Raw genomic sequence first — 17,683 nt, 5'->3', positions numbered from 1 at the left:
GGATCACTGTACAACACGATATTGCCCGTCCCTAGCAGGGTGCTGCGCCCGGCTTCGGGACACAACCACACCCCAGCACCTCCTCCCAGCTCCGCCCTGCGCGCGCCCCGAGCCCGTCCAACCTCGGCGCGCGGACAGCTCGGCCCAAAGCCTCCCTCAGCGCGCAGGCGCGGAACGTGTGCGTCAGCGCATGCGTAGCGGCGGGGTCGGGACCGAATCGTTGACTGGTGCCGTGCGGCTGGCTCGGCTCGGCTCGGCGGCCTGGGCGGGGGGAGCGGAATGAGCTGTCGCTCGGCTCGGCCTCGCGAGCGCTGGGGAACCGCCGCTACCCGCCAGTCCCAGTCGCAGGGATTCGCCGGCCGCCGCGAGGCTCCCGGCGTCCAGTAGTTACCGCCGCTCGGAGCGGCGGGAGCAGCATGTGGTCCCGGGGGAGCTGGGGGCGCCGGCCCAGCCCGGCCGCTCGCCGCTGAGCCCGTCCGGGCCGGGCCGGGACCCAGCGGCCCGGGGCGACGGGCCAGCGGACGGCGCCTGCTGAGTTCGCCGTTGACGCGGCGCCTGAAGCGCTCCGGTTTGCTGCTCTCCGGCTGCCCCTGTCGTGGCTGGCGGACATGAGATGATATAAACTCCCCGCTCTGCTGTGAGAGGGACGATGACCACCCCCGCTCTGCTGCCCCTGTCTGGGCGCAGGATTCCCCCCCTGAACCTCGGGACCGCCTCCTTCCCGCACCACAGGGCTACCTTGAGACTGTCCGAAAAATTTATCCTTCTCCTCATTCTGAGTGCCTTCATCACCCTCTGCTTCGGGGCGTTCTTCTTCCTCCCGGATTCTTCCAAACACAAACGCTTTGATCTGGGGTTAGAGGATGTGTTAATTCCTCACGTGGATACCAGCAAGGGGGGTAAAAACCTTGGAGGCTACTTGATCCATGGACAAGGACACGATGAGCACAGACACAGGTATAACGTATACACATGGTTTTGTTTCGCATCAGAAAATATCTGATCTTGCTGTCATCTAAGGGACTTTCAATGGGACTAGGATTGGGTCCAAAGGAAACCTAATAAAGGGTACTGCGGTTGGCATATCTGTGTAATCCCCCATCCCCCTTTGCTGTTTCCAGGGAGGTGTAGCTCTACCTGGATGGCATAATTTTCTTCTGACAAATGTAAAACTGTGATGCTTAATCGTGGCTGAGAGTGATACTGCCATGTAAGGGGCATAACAACTTTTGGTTTGGGCCCACAAGTGGAGTCACCTCAGGTAGCTTTCATGTTAGAGACATCAAGTGTCCTTAATATTTACTCTTTCTGTATCTTTCCCAAATGTGTATCTGCTTCTAAGCTCTCTCTGACTTTCATGAAGCTGCTACTTGTGATGTGGTTTGGGGTCTCTTAGCTCCTGGGCATGTGCTCACCACAATTCTGCCTCATTCAGGGTCTGGAGCCCTAGCCTTAATTTGTGCTGGTGTTTTGGACAGGTGGCTCTAAGCCAGGTGGCTGCTTTTCCTCCCTGTTTTAGCTTTCTGAACCTCTCAACAGAACAAGAGAAATAACATAAGAAACAACCTCCTGGTATGAGAAGAAACTGAAGTGGTAGTGATTGGGATTTGTCCAGTGCTGCTCACTGGTGGAGGGACATCATAGTTAAGTACTAGAACTGAACTGTCCAAGGTGCCCTTAGTGGGCTCTCTATAACGCAGGTGTTTATGCAAAGTAGGGTTGAGTTAGCTCAAGTCAGACCTCAGAATTAGACTCTGTATAAAATGAAGGCTTTCCAAATTCTCAGAAACTTTCAGGTAAAGAATTTTTAAGTATTCTTAAAGTAATTCTCGTGCATAGGCCATAAAATATGTTTGAAAAACATAACTTGACTAATCTCTTTTCATTATCCAAGATGGGTATGAATAATACCATTGAACTTAATGATTTTTATTAATAAATTATAATAGTAAAGGAATTTTTAAAAATGCACTTAAGATTGGTGTTTCTTTGGTAATCTGAATATTGGACACAGTTTTATACCATCTCTCTTTATACTTTATACAATACCGTTTATTAAAAATACCAGCAACATTAAGCTTGATTATTCTCAGAGGACCTGCTAGACATCTTGGAGTACATTATGAGCTCTGATGAGTTAATTGAAAGGGCACAGGTGCTGAATATTTTGCAAAGAAAATGTTAAACCACTACAGTTAAATGCTACACAAAACAATGCTAGACATTCTGACTAATAAATCTTCCCAATTACTTATGTATGGCGATCTTACAAGTTCGTGGACTGCTGCTGCTAGCTAGTCATTAACAGGAGCCAGAGTTCCTCTGCTTTGGCTAGGTCGGTTTCAGTGGCCTGGGTTATTAGCTATACTAACTGGTGGTGTCTTCAGAGAGTCAGGAACTCAACCATAGTGCTCTTTGTGATTTCAGTGATCTCTGACTCAGTAGTTACCCCCTCTGACCTGCTTGACACCTTATACATAAACTCTTCTAAAACTTCTGGAAAAAATGAATCAGTCTGTACAATTTATAAGGGAATTACAGAGAAGGGAGGGGGGAAATGGATTTGGAGTGGATATGTCCGTAACATCAAACAATCAGCAATTAACAGAACCCTAGGGTAGATTTCCCTGGATTCAGAAGTCCAGTTTATTTCACACTACTGTACTATGTAATGTGAAGATACCCATTTATCTTGAGTCATTGCAGGCCTGAAGCTGCTTGACAATGGTAAAGTGCTTAGGGTGCTAACTTCTTCTGGGGGCTAACCTCTGCAGCAGCAGTGGGTGTTATTCTCAGTGAACGTTCTTCCCAGGGTGTCAGGACCTTCTGAGTGTTTCCAAGACCAGTTGTTCTCTCCTAAAGTAGTTCCACAAATCTTTCAGGGCAAAATAGGTAAAATCCCAGGTAGGGAGAGACTGCTGGGTAATGGATTGCCTGTATTCCCTTCAGGTGGGGCTGCCATCTTCTCAACCTCCCTTTGTCTTCCATCCACCAGGGTTCACCAAGACACAATGCTTCTCACACTCTTATTTTATCACACCCCATTTCTCAACTCCCTGTCAGTAATCTCGGCTCCCTCTTCTCTCAAACATTAATCCAAGTTATGCTTGTGCACTTTGTCTCATGAATCTGTTTCATAGATACCATGATCATCTAGGACAATCACAATCTGCTTTTCTGACGTAGAGAATCCAAACAAAAAGCTGTCACGCTTTTTAATTTGCTTGATGCCCTTTAGTAGCTGGCCTTTAGGAGTGTCAAGTCTGTTTTCCTCTGTCACTGCTAATAGACTTCTGACATAGCTTTTGGAGCTAACTGACCAAGTTGTAGTCCCAGTTTCCTGTGCATATGATCTCCCCTTTCCTCCACCATAGAAAATATGTATTTGAAAACATATAATCAGTTCAGTAATGATATCACAAAGAAGGTGGATACATTGATGATGATGATGATGAAGATACCTATAGTTAATGTTCAGAGTAGACTTGAATCAGTCTACATAGGCACTGTCCATGCTAGAGAAACTTTCCCCAGGCTGGTGGATGGGGTGTCACATATCCAATGGGTCCCCCACTTCCCTCCTGGTCTCCCCTCACTACTTGCCTCTGCAAATGATCTCATTGGTCTTCCTGTTTTCCAGAGTGGATTTTCTTTTCCTGGATGGCCCCATAAACAAAGATGTTCTTGAGGGTCTGTTGCTAGCCGAGTTACAGCTGCAATCTCCTGGTCCTCCTATCTTTATACCTTTAATCAGTTAAAATAGCATTCCTTGCTCACCTGTAATTTTATCATTGTTTTTGTGAATTATTTGTCTATGATGCACGAAAAGCATGTTAACAAGAATACATTTAGCATCTTAAACACATCTGTGATTGTACTTTTAGTCTCATTCTTTGGTATTTCAGGGAATGGATGGATTGTTGCTGTGGTTATTAACGCTTTAATTTCTTGTTCTTCGTTTCAATACTACTCATGCAGGATGTATTCAGAGTATTTGTAGGGTCAAATGACCTGGCTTCACAATTTTGGCAAGGCGCACAAATCTTTGGTCCAGGAAAAAGGGAAGCAGGGAAGAATTTCTCTGGATATGTACAGAGACATGAATGAGACCCCCAATACATGTGCAGGTGTGAAAAGAGTATATGTGAGGGGGAAGCTTGCCTTTTTCAGAGGACAGGTTTAGACGAAAGCATGTTGAAATCAGAGGACTTCTAGACTGACATATGCACACAAGTGCAGTATAGCCTATTGCAGAGGGAAATCTTTAATGCACACTTGAGAAGTCATGAAAAGTGACAACTGTGTAAACAGCCACAAGTCAATCCCCAATGCCACAGCTATTTATTGGGCTGCCTCTTACCAATTACTTCACAACCATTGCAAGATCACTTCACTCCTCCCTTACAAGATTTATTTTAGATTTTCCTTTCCACTAGGGATTTTTTCACTTAACCAGTAGGGGCTGGAGCAGCCCACCATAGGTAGGGGGCTGCTCCAGCCCTATGGAACTTGCTACAGTGCTGCCAGAGCCAGCCCCCTTTTGCAGGGGATGGGGTAGGAAGGGAGGTTGCTGTGAGCACTGCAGGCTGGGGGTGATCCAGTGAGGCCAGAGCAACCCCTGTCTGTGGTGGCCCTGGAGTGCTGCCGGGCCAGGTGGTGTTCCTAGCCTTCCACCCATTTAATTGGTTATCTGGTTAAACTTGACAACTTAACGTTTAACCAGTTAATTCATTAAACCCCTACTTTCCTCAAAATGAGGCATTTTATTAACTCTTTCATTGATATGTCTGTTGCCTTCTAATGGAAATAATTTGTTCTGATGCTGCAGCTGTCTTACAGCCTCTTGGGTTAATTTAATGTCTTGAAGGTCCCTCTAATTTGATAGTTTAATAATGCATGATGATTTCTTTGTGCTCTGTCACTAAAACTTTGTAGCTTGAAAGCCTGTCTTTCACCAGCAGAGATTGGTTCAAGATGTTTTTATCAACTTTTTCTTTCAAAACTAGGAAATCATTATTACAGCACTAGTAATTATTACTACTAATGTGTATAGAAGTAAGTGTGTGATCCCACCAGCACAACATCTCGAAGCCGCTTCAGAGCAGCAGCTGGCCTATTGCTATGCCAAGATTGCAGCCTTTCAGAAACTTATTCATATTACAGATTGAGAGTGGGATAATTATTAAAAACAAATGTATTAAAGGGCACACCCAGCATCAGTATGGCATTAAAATTGCACGTATTGTGTTTCTCTATGTGATGCAGCAACATCCAGTGCAGGGAGGTGATTTCTAAGCCTGATAATGTGAGTGCCTTAGTTGGGAGGTGGAAGGCATGACTTTGTTGTACAACTCTCCTCTGGGTCTGATCTCAAGAATATGAGTCTCAATTAATTGGAGATACACATCTCCTAGAGCTGAAAGGGACCTCAGGAGGTCATCTAGTACAGTCCCCTGCCCCCTTGGCAGGGCCAAGCACCATCCCTGACATCTATTTGCCCCAGTCCCTGAATGGTCTCCTCAAGGATTGAGCTCACAACCCTGGGTTTAGCAGGCCACTGCTCAAATCACTGAGCCACCTCTCCCTGTTACAGCTCAGCTTGCTAGCTGACATTTGTTTTTTGTTTGCAGAAGTCCCCATCTTTGTCGTGTCATAACTGCTTCATTAGTCACTGAACAGTTAGGGTTCAACAACTGTCTTCATCTCTTATTATCCTATATTGAGCGTGCTGATTGAGAGCTATTTCTATTACATTAGCATCTAGAGACTCCATTTTTCTAGGCACTATATACTCAAAGTAAAAACATTTATCAAGAGCTGCCAGTCTATTTTTAGTTATTCTGGTAAAAGATAAGACCTTATTCATCTTCTCTCTAAAGTTTTGTCATTTTAGCTATTGTGTAAAACTAAGAAGGGGGCAGGGTGAGGCTATCTCAAAGTGTTCGTCATGGTGTCTTAAGATCTTTCTCTCCATGTACGCAGAGTCAGAAAATTTGATTAGCAATGGTAAAAGTGGGAAGGCAGGGTCTTGTGGTGTTCAAATTTTAAAATTTGGTCAATTTTTTTTTTGTCAGTCAGTAGATGGACTATGTGTACTGAGTTTTTGCTTTAGTGGCAGCATTTATATAACTCTGAAGTGAGATAATTAAGTTTACTAAATATACACATATGACTAACGGTGATACCCCCTCGCAAGCCAAAGGTTAGAAATGCCCTTTAGACTTCTATTCAGATTCCTAAATTTGGAATGTAATAGTCTATGTTCAGAAATTTATCAGAGTAGCCGTCACCTTGCTCGATCTCATGATTTTATAAAAGGGATATTATATGGACCCAAAAATAAGAATACTGAGTTGATTTTTGATTTCCTAGACTGATATTGTCTGTGTGAATGTGCAATTGCAGTGTCAAATTTTGTGATTTCACTATTAAGAGACTGTACTTTAAGAAGGGGGGAAAATCTTAGGAATTTTTGAGAAGGCACTAAGGTTCCCATATTTACTGTAATCTTGCTATTTAGTTTTTTAAGGCTAGAAGGGACCATTAGCTCACCCAGTCTAGAATCCTGCATAACACAGGTCAGTTATCCCTTTACTGAGCCTAATAACCTGTCTGACAGAAGAATATCTTCCAGATAGATATCCAGTCTTGTCGTGAAGATTGCAAAATTTGGAGTATCTACCAGTTCTTTTGGTAGTTGCCGTTGTTCATCACTTTCACTATTCAATATGTACAAGTTTTTCCAATTGAAAGGTTGTTTTGCTTCAGCTTCCAGCCATTGGTTTTTATGCTTCTCTGTGCTGTTAGCCCTTTCACAGCTGGTATGATCTTCCTTGCGGAAGCACTTAACGAAGACACTTGCCGATTTAAAAAAAAAAAAAATTGAGCTTTTAAGATTTCTCACTTTAAGGTATTATTGCCAGCTCTTGAATGATTTTTTTGTGGTAACTATTCTTTGTGCTTCTACTTGTTTATCAGAATTCTTTTAAAATGTAAACCTCTGAATTGCCTCCAGTATCCCAGTATTATTGTTACAGTGTCATATACAGAGGTAAAGTCATCTCGCCTACTGGTCATATGTTGAAGATACTTGGGTACGATAGTGATGGCTGATAGTTTAAATACCTAAGATATGTTGATTATAGGCACTAGTGGTGCTATAAATCCTTGTTTGTGCATAGCTTCACTGAAGTGGAGTAAGTATTTGCAGGAATATTTCCACAGATGACTTTGAATTAAAGTAAGATGTACCTATCTTACTGGCATAATTTCTTAATATTAAAATGGCTTTTATTCAGTTTAACATAAGAACAAGTAAGGGAAACTTCATCTCTCCTTGTAACTTGGAAACAACATTTTTACATTTATGTGGTGTAAGGAATTTCTTGCTATGTTTAAAATGCTGAGTACATAGAAAATAAGATTCAGTTGCAAGTTATCATTTCTAAACTCTTTAATATTCATTGAAGTTTTATTGTGTGTGACGCTAACAGCCTGGGAGACGATGGTATGAAATTAAACTAGCTCCCATTCATGGTCAGCAGCATCATTTCATTGGATCTTTGGGACTTATAAACTTCAGTTTCTTAAACCACAGCTATGCTCATATTTCAGTTCTGTTTACTGGAAAGGCATGGTCTATACTAGGAGGCAATGCCAGCTAAAGGTAGATAACTCCAGCTACATGATTAGCATAGCTGGAATGAGTTTATCTTAGGTTGAGTTGCTGCAGCCTCCCCACTGCAGGGCCAGTGGGTGTGGAGGATAAGGTCTGTGGGAGAAATTCTCCTACTGACTCTTTATTCTTCTCACTCTGACGGAGTACCATAGTTGACAGGAACATCTTCTGTTGATGGAAAGGACAAGCTTTAAAAGGGCTCTCTTTCTCATGTCTGGTACTGGTAACCAGAATGTCCAAGCTAAATACAAGACGAGATGGATTGTTTTGGCATTTGGGGTTCACACATGTTGTAGGGTACCACTTAACGAAACGGGCTACAGATTGGCAGGCAGTAGAGTGTGTTTCAAATGGTTGTATTTGAGCTATATAACCAGAATCTCTTAAGTTTAGTGTTCAGTAGACTTATGAATTTAAGTTCCCAGGCTGCTCTTCTGAATATGTTGCACAGGTTTCCATTGGGGACGAGAACTGAGAGGTCAGATACAGAGTGATGGCGTTTTAAAGAGTGTTCACTCATGGGTGACAGCATTTTTTTTTCTCTATTATTTTTCTGTGGGAGTTCATTTGAGAGCATAGCAACAGTATGATTTCACTCACATGATTATTGTTGGGGCATATTATCCACTGGATGAAGTACACCATCTGTTGTGATAGGTGTGTGTAAGACTGGTGGAAATTGAAAGGTGAGTTGTTGGATTATTGGTCATTGTGGTGGCAGAGATAAGTGTGTAGGTTTTTCATCTCTTCTGGCATGATCTGGTGCTACCTGGAGTTAGAGGGCCCTGTTCTCTGGGGGACCTTGCTTCTAATAAGCTTGGTGAGGTGTGGGTTATATATGCAGGTCAGAACCAGGGGTTCAGGAAAGATTTTTTTTCAGGATGTGGTCACTGTCAAGAATGTGTTGTAAATGTTTGGTATATTGTGCACATTCTGGTGTGGCATGAGAGATGACAGCTGGGGTAAGTGGTCAGTGAGTTTTATCAATATTGACAGTTTTTCCCAGGACATTGATATTCCAGTGTGAGAGCTGCTGCTTTGTTATAGTCCTTGTATAGTAAAGGCATTTTAGGTACGTTGAGGTGTGGATCCCAGACATTCTCTTTTGAGCAGAGTAGATAAAGTATAATTTTTATTTAAAAAAGTTTATTTCAAAAATGTTTGTATTAAACACAGATTTCATTTTAAATATATTTAGTCATAAACTACTTATACAGTCTAATACACATGAGTAAAATAAGTGCTGAATCCATGATCTTCTATCAAAAACAAAATTAAATGTTGTTTTTCTGCATGAAGCAAGATTTCCCCCCCCACCTCAAATTTTAACTTGTAAGGTCAAACTTTATTAATGTGTCATGATAGATTGTGTAATGTATTAAAGGGCTGATCTAGGGACTGTTATTGGGTGCAAGAGCTTTGCAAAATCATCATAGGCATTGGGACACTGTGATGTTATCTGAAATATTAGTCATCTGATTAATATGTGGCATTTGGGCCAGGACAGGTTAACCAGCTCATAGGCTGATTGATCCTGGGTCCACCTTTTGAAGACTTGTTGGGAAGACACACACCCAACAGATATTCATAAGGTTAGAGTAGAACTTGGAAATGCAAATTTGCATTGTTAGTATAAGACCTGAGCAGTGAAAGAGTAGTCTGTCTGCTACTACAGCTTTGATTCGCGATCAGAAGGGAATACAGCAAACCCTCAATGTGCAATTTCAAGTTGCTGTTAGCTTGCATTAATGGGAGTTAAGCACAACTCAAAGCTGCTCTGTGGATGTTTGTCCTCCAGGCTCCCCCAGAGCTGAGGAAGTGGGTCTGCCCCACAAAAGTGCATCACCTAATAAATTACTTTGTGAGTCTTTAAAGTGCTACAGGACTGCTGGTTTGTTCTGTTATCAGAGTGAAACTACCTGAAGAATGTTTTTCAGAACGTGATGATGTATCTATCAGGAGGTTGGTCAACTTATTTTTGCACCATTCTTATGGGCTGCCTACCACATTCACCATGCTAGTAAATGATAACTTAGGTTACAGTAAACCCTCAATTAATGGATCCTGAAATAATGGACTTTGGAAATAATGGATGCTGTCTGCAAGCCGCCCTCCGTCCCCCAAAATAAATTCTGGAGACTCACCAGAGCTGCTGCCAGGGACTGGAGGAGCTGCTGTAATGGCTGGGTCTGATGGGGCTGGAAGGGTCACTGCAGCGGCTGGGGCCACTGGGGTCAGAAGGTCTGGGAGGGGAGGACTGTGAAGGGGTGTAGGAGCTCTCCTCCCCCAGCCCCCCGTGTACATGGAGCTTGTTGGCGCCCTGCTGCTGTTGCCTGCAGTAGCACTGAGCAGCAGCCATGGGGTCAGAGGCTGCTGCCTGTTGGCAGACTGGGGGCAGCCACACTCTACTTTTGTGTGAGTGGCTCTGACTTGAGGGCTGGAGGAGCCACATAGCCGAGAGCTGCAGGAGGTGGAAGGACCCAGGCTGGCATTCAGCTCCTCTCCTGGTAATTGGGAGAGGGAGATGGAGGTGTGATGGGAAGAATGGGGCAGGAGGTCGGGAAGGAAAGGGAGGAGGGTAGAGGACAGACGTGAGTGATGGGCTGGGAAGATCAGTGCATCATCATACGGTATAATCATTTGGATATAACTTGACTTTTGGCATTAGTGGACGTCACTTTCTCCCATTAGTCTGTTAAATCCAGGGTTTACTGAATTGTACTAAATGTATGTATAGGGTAGATTAATTACATCTGCATTTTAAAATGTTAATGTTCAAAAAGTTTTAATGAAAATTTTAATGTTTATTGCTGGACTTCTGAGATTTATTTTATTGCTCAATATAATGAAACATCCTAGGTGAATTTTGCTAATAACAGTAAAGTTTTATTAGGTGTTTATGAATTTTAATATTTAAAGCTTTTTTCCCAAGCCATTTGAACACTTACCTCTAGCAACATACCAAATAGGTATAGCTCATCCTTACAGCTTTTTTCCTCCCCTATAAAACAACATTTATAATAAATACACAATGAAGACATTAATACAAAAAGCTGCAATAGGAGGAATCTCATATTTTTAAACAAGTGCATTAGCACTCAGTGAGTGACTTTTTTACACCTTTTTAGTTTGAATCCCTCTTAGCCATAAGGGATTATAAATATCCATCATTCGCAATGCCTACACTGTGAGGGTCATCTGCTGGTACCAGCTGCAGTGCTGCAACTAATATGTCAAGCAGTAAAACACCTGTCTAAAAAAGAAGAAAAAAACTTTCTTTGTTATCCTGTAAAACAGTAGATGAGTATTTAATTAGGACCGGCAAAATCTAGCAAGTCTTTGAATCTATAAAGATTGCTTTGTCCATTTACACAACAAATACTCCTTTCCCTGTAGTCTTACCTGGAAAAAGAATTCGTTGAAGGTCAGTTATTATAACCAGACTACTTTCCACCTGACTGAGCAGGCATTGCTGGAAGGTTGCTGGTTACCATTTATGGGTGTGCCTACATTATCCTGGAGATTGGCCCTACAAGGGTACATCCACCAGACATTGATTTACCGATTCATTTAAGGTGCAATAAAGCAGTCTCCAAACGTATTCCCGGTGATGCTGATACTCCTGCAAAATAGCTGAGTCTACACATGCCCCCTCCAAAAGCAGGGGGAATGTTTAATGAAGCACTTCAGAAGATACTAATAAAGTGCTGACATGAATATGCAGCGCCCCTTTAGCGTAATGGCGGCTCTGCATGATCCGAATGTGCCGCTTTTGGAGTGCACGGCGACTGTATAGATGGGGCCTTTCAAAAGGATCCCCTGACTTCAAAAGCCCCTTCTTCCTATTTGGTTATAGGATCTAACATATATAGGAAGAAGGGGATTTCGAAATCAGGGGATCCTTTCAGAAGGCTCCCATCTACACGGGTGGCGTGTGTTCCAAGAGTGGCACATTCGAATCGCACACGGCTGCCATTATGCTAAGAAGGTGCTGCATATTCATACTCTGTTAGTATCATCTGAAGTGCTTCATTAACATTCCCCTCCGAAAGGAGGGGGGCATGTGTAGACCCAGCTAATGAGAAGAGTAGCTGGCATCAGTGGGAGAGCAGCTCCTGCTAACCTCACCACATGGAAGAAGCTGGGGTCGGTATGTTTATTTTAGCTAAGCAATTTGAGTAACTGAAGTAGATTGATGGTGAAGGTAAGTGTATACAAAGGCCAGTGCGCAGGAAATGAACACTGCAAAAACACTGGAAAAATATGGAGAGAAATATACATGGTCCTAATATATACTTACGTGATAACAGAAGATGGGGCTGTTCATCTTATAGAAATAATTGTTATATCAGGTAATGTGCAAACAGCAGAATAATAATAAAAGAAGGCATTTAAAGCTGTAACTATCCATTAACTAATGTAGCAAAGATAAGAAAAAATTTAGAAGATAAGGGAACCTGAAACTTTTAACACACAGGAGCAGAGCTCATACTAGCTTAGGAGTAAAGGAAGATGTTGAATTTGCAAAATACTTGTGAAGCACAACATTACTTCAGATTGACTGACAAGAGGAGGGCTAATTCTCCTTCAATAAGTTTGTTTTGAGCTATTTATTAACTGGCTTGTTCTGAAGACTATTTGTGAAGAAAATCATGATAGTGCAGATGGATGTATCCAAAGTACTCCACATTGAACTGAAGAGAAATATAGAAGACTTGGTTTCAGTATAGTGAGCATACTCCTGTAGTTTTGGCAGAATCACAGAAGGAGTGTTACTCTGTTGTTAATACTGATGAAATTTTGAAAGAATTTTGATGCATTGTATTTGACAAGAATGTTAAATTGTGGGAAGTAAAGAAGCAGATGAATCAAGCACTTACTTTTCCTCATCTTTTTCTAGTATTCTGAACTCAAGTTAGTAAGGTAGAAGGCTATTTGCTGAAGATGCTGCTGATGAGACTTGGACTTCTAATAATAAGCTGTAAATCATGGCTGCTATAATACTGAGGCTGGAGGTGAAGCATTCAAGCAGTACGTGCTTGATGATTTAGAGAAAATCACACCAGTGAATTGAGAGAGGTTACTAGGTAAGCGCTGGGAACCAGATTTTGTTAAGCAACGAAGGGTCCTGTGGCACCTTATAGACTAACAGAAAAGTTTAGAGCATGAGCTTTTGTGAGTTAACTCACTTCTTCAGATGCTGGGAAATGATTTCCAGGACCAGCATCTGAAGAAGTGAGTTAACTCACGAAAGCTCATGCTCTAAACTTTTCTGTTAGTCTGTAAGGTGCCACAGGACCCTTTGTTGCTCTACAGATCCAGACTAACACAGCTACCCCTCTGATACTAGATTTTGTTAAAGCACTAAATCTGCTTTTGACAGCAGCAGCCTCTGTATTTTCTTCATTTGGACTAATTTATTCAGTGTTGAGAAATCAGTTTGGAATTGATGTGTTCCTTCTTTTCCTTCTATTTCAGTTGCTGAATAAAAATGAGGGTGGGCCTCTTAAAATTTATTTGAAAAATCTGAGGAACAAACTAACTAACTTATAATAGTGACTCATTTTCAAGAGACTTGGGTGATTAGGAACTTAAACTCCAGTCACTGTAACTTAGGCATATTTGGGAATTTTTTCAGGCTGACCTGAAATCAGTTTAATTACTTACTACAGTTAACTCCTCTGTTAAATAAGTCCTTGAGTTGCATATGTGAAATATATTTTGATAAGAAAAGCTTATATAGTATCCCAAACACTTTAAGTTGTTACAAAACATTTAAATTTATTTTATTTAATCAAATGGGCAGAAATGAGCTAAAAGTTAATGATCCAAAATGGCAAATGATACATTAAAATGTATGCTTAATAAGAATCTGAAAATATTAAGATGTATTGTTGCTCATGTATATAATTGTAATGTACCCTCCACAGTTGAAAAATAAATACCAAATCTAGCATATAAAGGCCCCATTTAGTAGTAAATCAGCATTTAATGGATAGACCAAGCAATGAGCGTGCACTTCTTTTTTTTAGAAAATGACTGTGGAGATAGATGATTTAAGCCAGCGCTTTCTACTTGCTGGTTTAAATTGCATGGGTTTAAATCAGTCCCACTTGGTTCAGAGCAAATTCTGTGGCATCTGACAATTTGGCTGTAAATAATAGCTTTTTTGATGCCATTGGGTTGTTTGCTGGATCTTTAAAAATATCTGTGGTGATCGTTGTGTTTCCTGTTAGATTGTTTTCTATAGGGTTCCATTGTTGAAGTGCTGTGTCCTTAAAGTTGTTGCTGGAGAGGGAATGTTTTAGAGAGTTTGATGGATTGTTAGTGGAAGTTGAAGTTGTGGCAATCTAATGGAGTTTAGTTTGTGTGCATAGGGTGAAAATATCATCAGTGTATTCCAGGTATATCATTGGTTTTTCGGTACCTTTCTTCTGGATATTCTGCTTCCACATGCCCTTGAAAAGATTGGCATATTAGGACTCATCCTCATACAGGATTGTTTCCATGTTTTGGACAAAGTTTTTGTTAAATATAAAATTGTGGGTGTAGATTACCTGGATGAGTTTGGCAGTGCCACTTTTATTGGCTTTATTTTTTGATTTGTTTTGACCTCTTACCCTGTGTTTGTAAATGCCTAGTCTTATTTTTGGAAAGGCATCTGCTAAAATAATTTGTTTTAGTACAGATAAAGGAGCAAGAAGATAATTAGTGTGATGCACTTTAAGGTAAGAAGTTTCACAGTCAGCAAGGGATAAACACACTTTGGGACCTATAAAATATTCGTAGGATATGTAAACTTGTTATGCTTGGTTGGTGAAGCGAAGAAAATGGAGGCAAAACATTTTTCTATCACCCATATTAGTTTGTGTTCTCTTGCATTTGTGCACCCTAGCCCTACCTACCTTACGTGGATATGGTCAAAGAAGTTTAACAAGTTTTGGTTTGGAACAAAGTTTGGTGTTCCTTACAAAGGAAAAACAATAAGGAGTCCTGATGTTAAAGAGTAACTGGTTTATTTGGGCATAAGCTTTTGTGGTTAGGTGCTACAGGACTCCTTGTTCTTGTTTGCTGAAACAGACTAACAGGGATATACCTGTTAAACTGACCTCCAAAGGAGAATATTTTAATGCTGGGAAAGCAGGGAGGAGGATTTGTTATACTGGTGTAGCTTACTGCTGATATTGCCACACATCTAGGGGACGGCTTTTGAAATAGTTTGAAAATGCTCAAAACTCAGCATTTTTGGGGGAGGTGGGAAATCACCTCTGTGATGTCTTCACGCTGATTAAACATGGTCATCTTGCTTTGATTGTTAAAATACATTCATCATTATTCTCTGTAGACACACCATGATTTATTTGAACTAGAGAATGTAAGTTCTATGGTCTGGGTTGTGGGACACCAGACTAGATGACCCAGTTGGTCCCTTGTTACCTTAGAGTTTTTTAATATTATGAATTATTTATGTTGATTGCAAAAAAACTAGGAAAGCAAGTTCCCCCAAGACAGTAATTTGAACATTAAAATGCTAGTTCTGTGCTTAGTGTTGTGCAAAATACTTAGTTCTGTATGGGGGAGGACTTCATTGCTCGATTATTCAGATTAAAGAACACACTGCATCTAACCCAGAGCAACTTTTCTGAGTAGACCAAGTCTTAACTAATTATGAAATTACGTTCTCAGTGCACCTATGCTTCAATGGCAATCATCTACAATGTGCCTCTGGGAACACATACAACGATTAGGCTCACAGCAGACAGAGAAGCTGTGACAGACATGGCTCTTAGTCCCTACTAATAACTTGATGCACACACACTTACAGTCCAGGCGGGAAAAATATTTACCCTAATAAAAGTGATGTCCAGTAGTCGAAACTTATTGTTTCTCTCCCTTGCAAGTGTAAACTACTCTTGCAAGAGCTGGCGTCACCCAGACAGACCAGCCCCAATTTGGCATAAGAGAGGAGAAAGAGAATAAAGGATTACAGAGGTAAAAGTATGGGACCTACAGCACCATGATTTTTGAGTGCTTTTCACTATCTATCTGCTGGTCAGATAAGTGACAGCCTCCCAAGGCTTCTGCAGCTTATTGAGGATGTGAGTGACGTATGAATAAATTTGAATATTGATTAGGCCAAGTCAATCACACCAGAGCAATGGACTGGACTAAAACCGAGTCCTTACCAATGCTTCCAAGATTTTACCCCGCGACCCTGCTTGCTGTCTATGGTGGGTCTAATTACAACAGGGTTTTAGGGTGTGTGAACTGCGCTGCTGCAGTGTGTTTACCCAAGGAAGAAATACAGACAAGGTGTTAGGTTCAAACAGGGAGAAAGGGTTTATTTTATAACACAAAAGTATGAATTTTGGTAAGCTAAGTTGCACAAGATATGTAAACCCTTGTTTTTTTGAAATAAGCACAGGATTTGAATACTAATTGGCTTATAACCTTAAACAATAGGTAACTGCTATAACAGCACTGCTATCTAACCCCTCAGCTACTTACTGCGCCTCCGGGACGGGCCGTGCAGCCTTTGATGCGTGCTGTAAAATGGAAAGATTAACTTCAGAGCTGTATTGTATTTATTTATCCCTGGATCTTCCTGAGGTTCACCAGGTCGCTCAACCCTTGGCCAACTACCGCGGGGAGCAGATCTTACTTAGAAAAAGAATTTGCCTGCGCTAAGCTAGGTCAATTCTCTAGTTAAATGGGTTGCCCTGCTGGCCAAGCAGGGGAGACCCCAGTATATGCGGGGTTTCCTACTGAGAGGTTTTCCCCTTAGTTAAGTGGAGGGGTTTTCCTAGTTAAAGGTTATCCCCTTAAAAAATGGTACTGCCTATTTCGACCACCTTGTTATGGTAGCCCTTTATTGCAGACCTTCATTACCCTTAAAGGGTTACTAAGAACACCAGGGTTTTCCCTTTATAGGGTTATCCCTGACCGCTCTACCCTCCTAAATAGGGGGGAGCTTATAGCTCTGGATTATAATTATAAAGCAGTTTACCTAACTACCCTTTTGTGTGCATGTAATAGTTTTAGGCTAGACCAATAGCATTGGCCTCCTGTGCCTTTACAAAGAGACAAGGAGTACAAAATTTAAGACGCAGATCATGGACTTGGGGAAGTCCCAATCCACCCTCTGTTACAAAACTATATAAAAACATTAACTGTTCACCTAATTATATCAACTTTAAACCCAGACCATAAATACCTCCTTATTCCTGCTTTGTAATCCAGGCGCTGGGCCTGTAGTTCTCTTTGAGCTAGGAAGTTATGACCCTCACGGCGCGCTTGTACGGCAGCCGCGTCAGGTCAGATAGTAAAGGAGGGAGAAAAAGAGAGCCAGGAGGAAAAACCGGCTTGGTTAACAAAAACCTTCTGTGTTTTTTAGGAACAACCGTGATATTTCAGACACCGGCCTGTGCTAGGGTCGGTGACTGGAAGGGCAGGGTCGCTGCTGCGGTTTCCCCGTGCAGGGCACCGTTGTTTAGGCGGTGCGGTCTGCCGGGCAAACCCTCCGGATAAAAGAACCGGAGCCTTACTAGTGATTTTTTGCTTTGTATAGGCTGGAGCTCTTCTGGTTTTTTGGCTGGAACTCTTTTGTTTTTCGACGGCCCGCGGCGGCTAGCGAGCGATGACTGACACGCAGGTCAGCTTCAGCTCTTCTGCCAGCGATGTTTGGCTACAGGCTCAGTCCAGCTCTTAGCTCAGTCCTTCTCTGTAGTCTGCTTCCTTCTTCTGCTCTCCTCCGAGGTCTGGTCCGGAATGCCCCAAGCAGGGCTGCTCTCCTGAATATATGCAGCCTGGGTGGACCTGTTTGTCAACTTTTGCCTGCTAGGTCCTCCTCAGTGCCGCAATGTATCAAAGGGGCATTTGACTATTACATATGGATAAGGATTTTAAATTAACCAATCAGTTTGAAACATTTCAAACACTAACTTCATACATATTCATAGCCCGCTGAATATTAATTGCAACTGTCATTCTCTGTCATTTTCCAGC

At 41.9% G+C, this 17,683-nt stretch overlaps 1 protein-coding gene across 1 annotated transcript in view; it reads left to right on the top strand.

The window, feature by feature from the left end:
• Positions 1–246: 246 nt before the first annotated feature.
• MAN1A2 (mannosidase alpha class 1A member 2) overlaps positions 247–17,683 on the top strand; it is a 266,972-nt gene continuing 249,535 nt past the window's right edge. Inside the window, exon 1 of the mRNA XM_075001072.1 lies at positions 247–957. Coding sequence (XP_074857173.1) covers positions 650–957 — 308 coding nt within the window. The 5' untranslated portion in view covers positions 247–649. The remainder of the gene's footprint in view (positions 958–17,683) is intronic.

Source organism: Carettochelys insculpta, chromosome 1 (assembly GCF_033958435.1).
Source record: "Carettochelys insculpta isolate YL-2023 chromosome 1, ASM3395843v1, whole genome shotgun sequence".
NCBI lineage: Eukaryota > Metazoa > Chordata > Testudines > Carettochelyidae > Carettochelys > Carettochelys insculpta.
The sequence above is the reverse complement of the archived record's forward strand: the minus strand, read 5'-3'. Positions and strand labels throughout refer to the sequence as shown.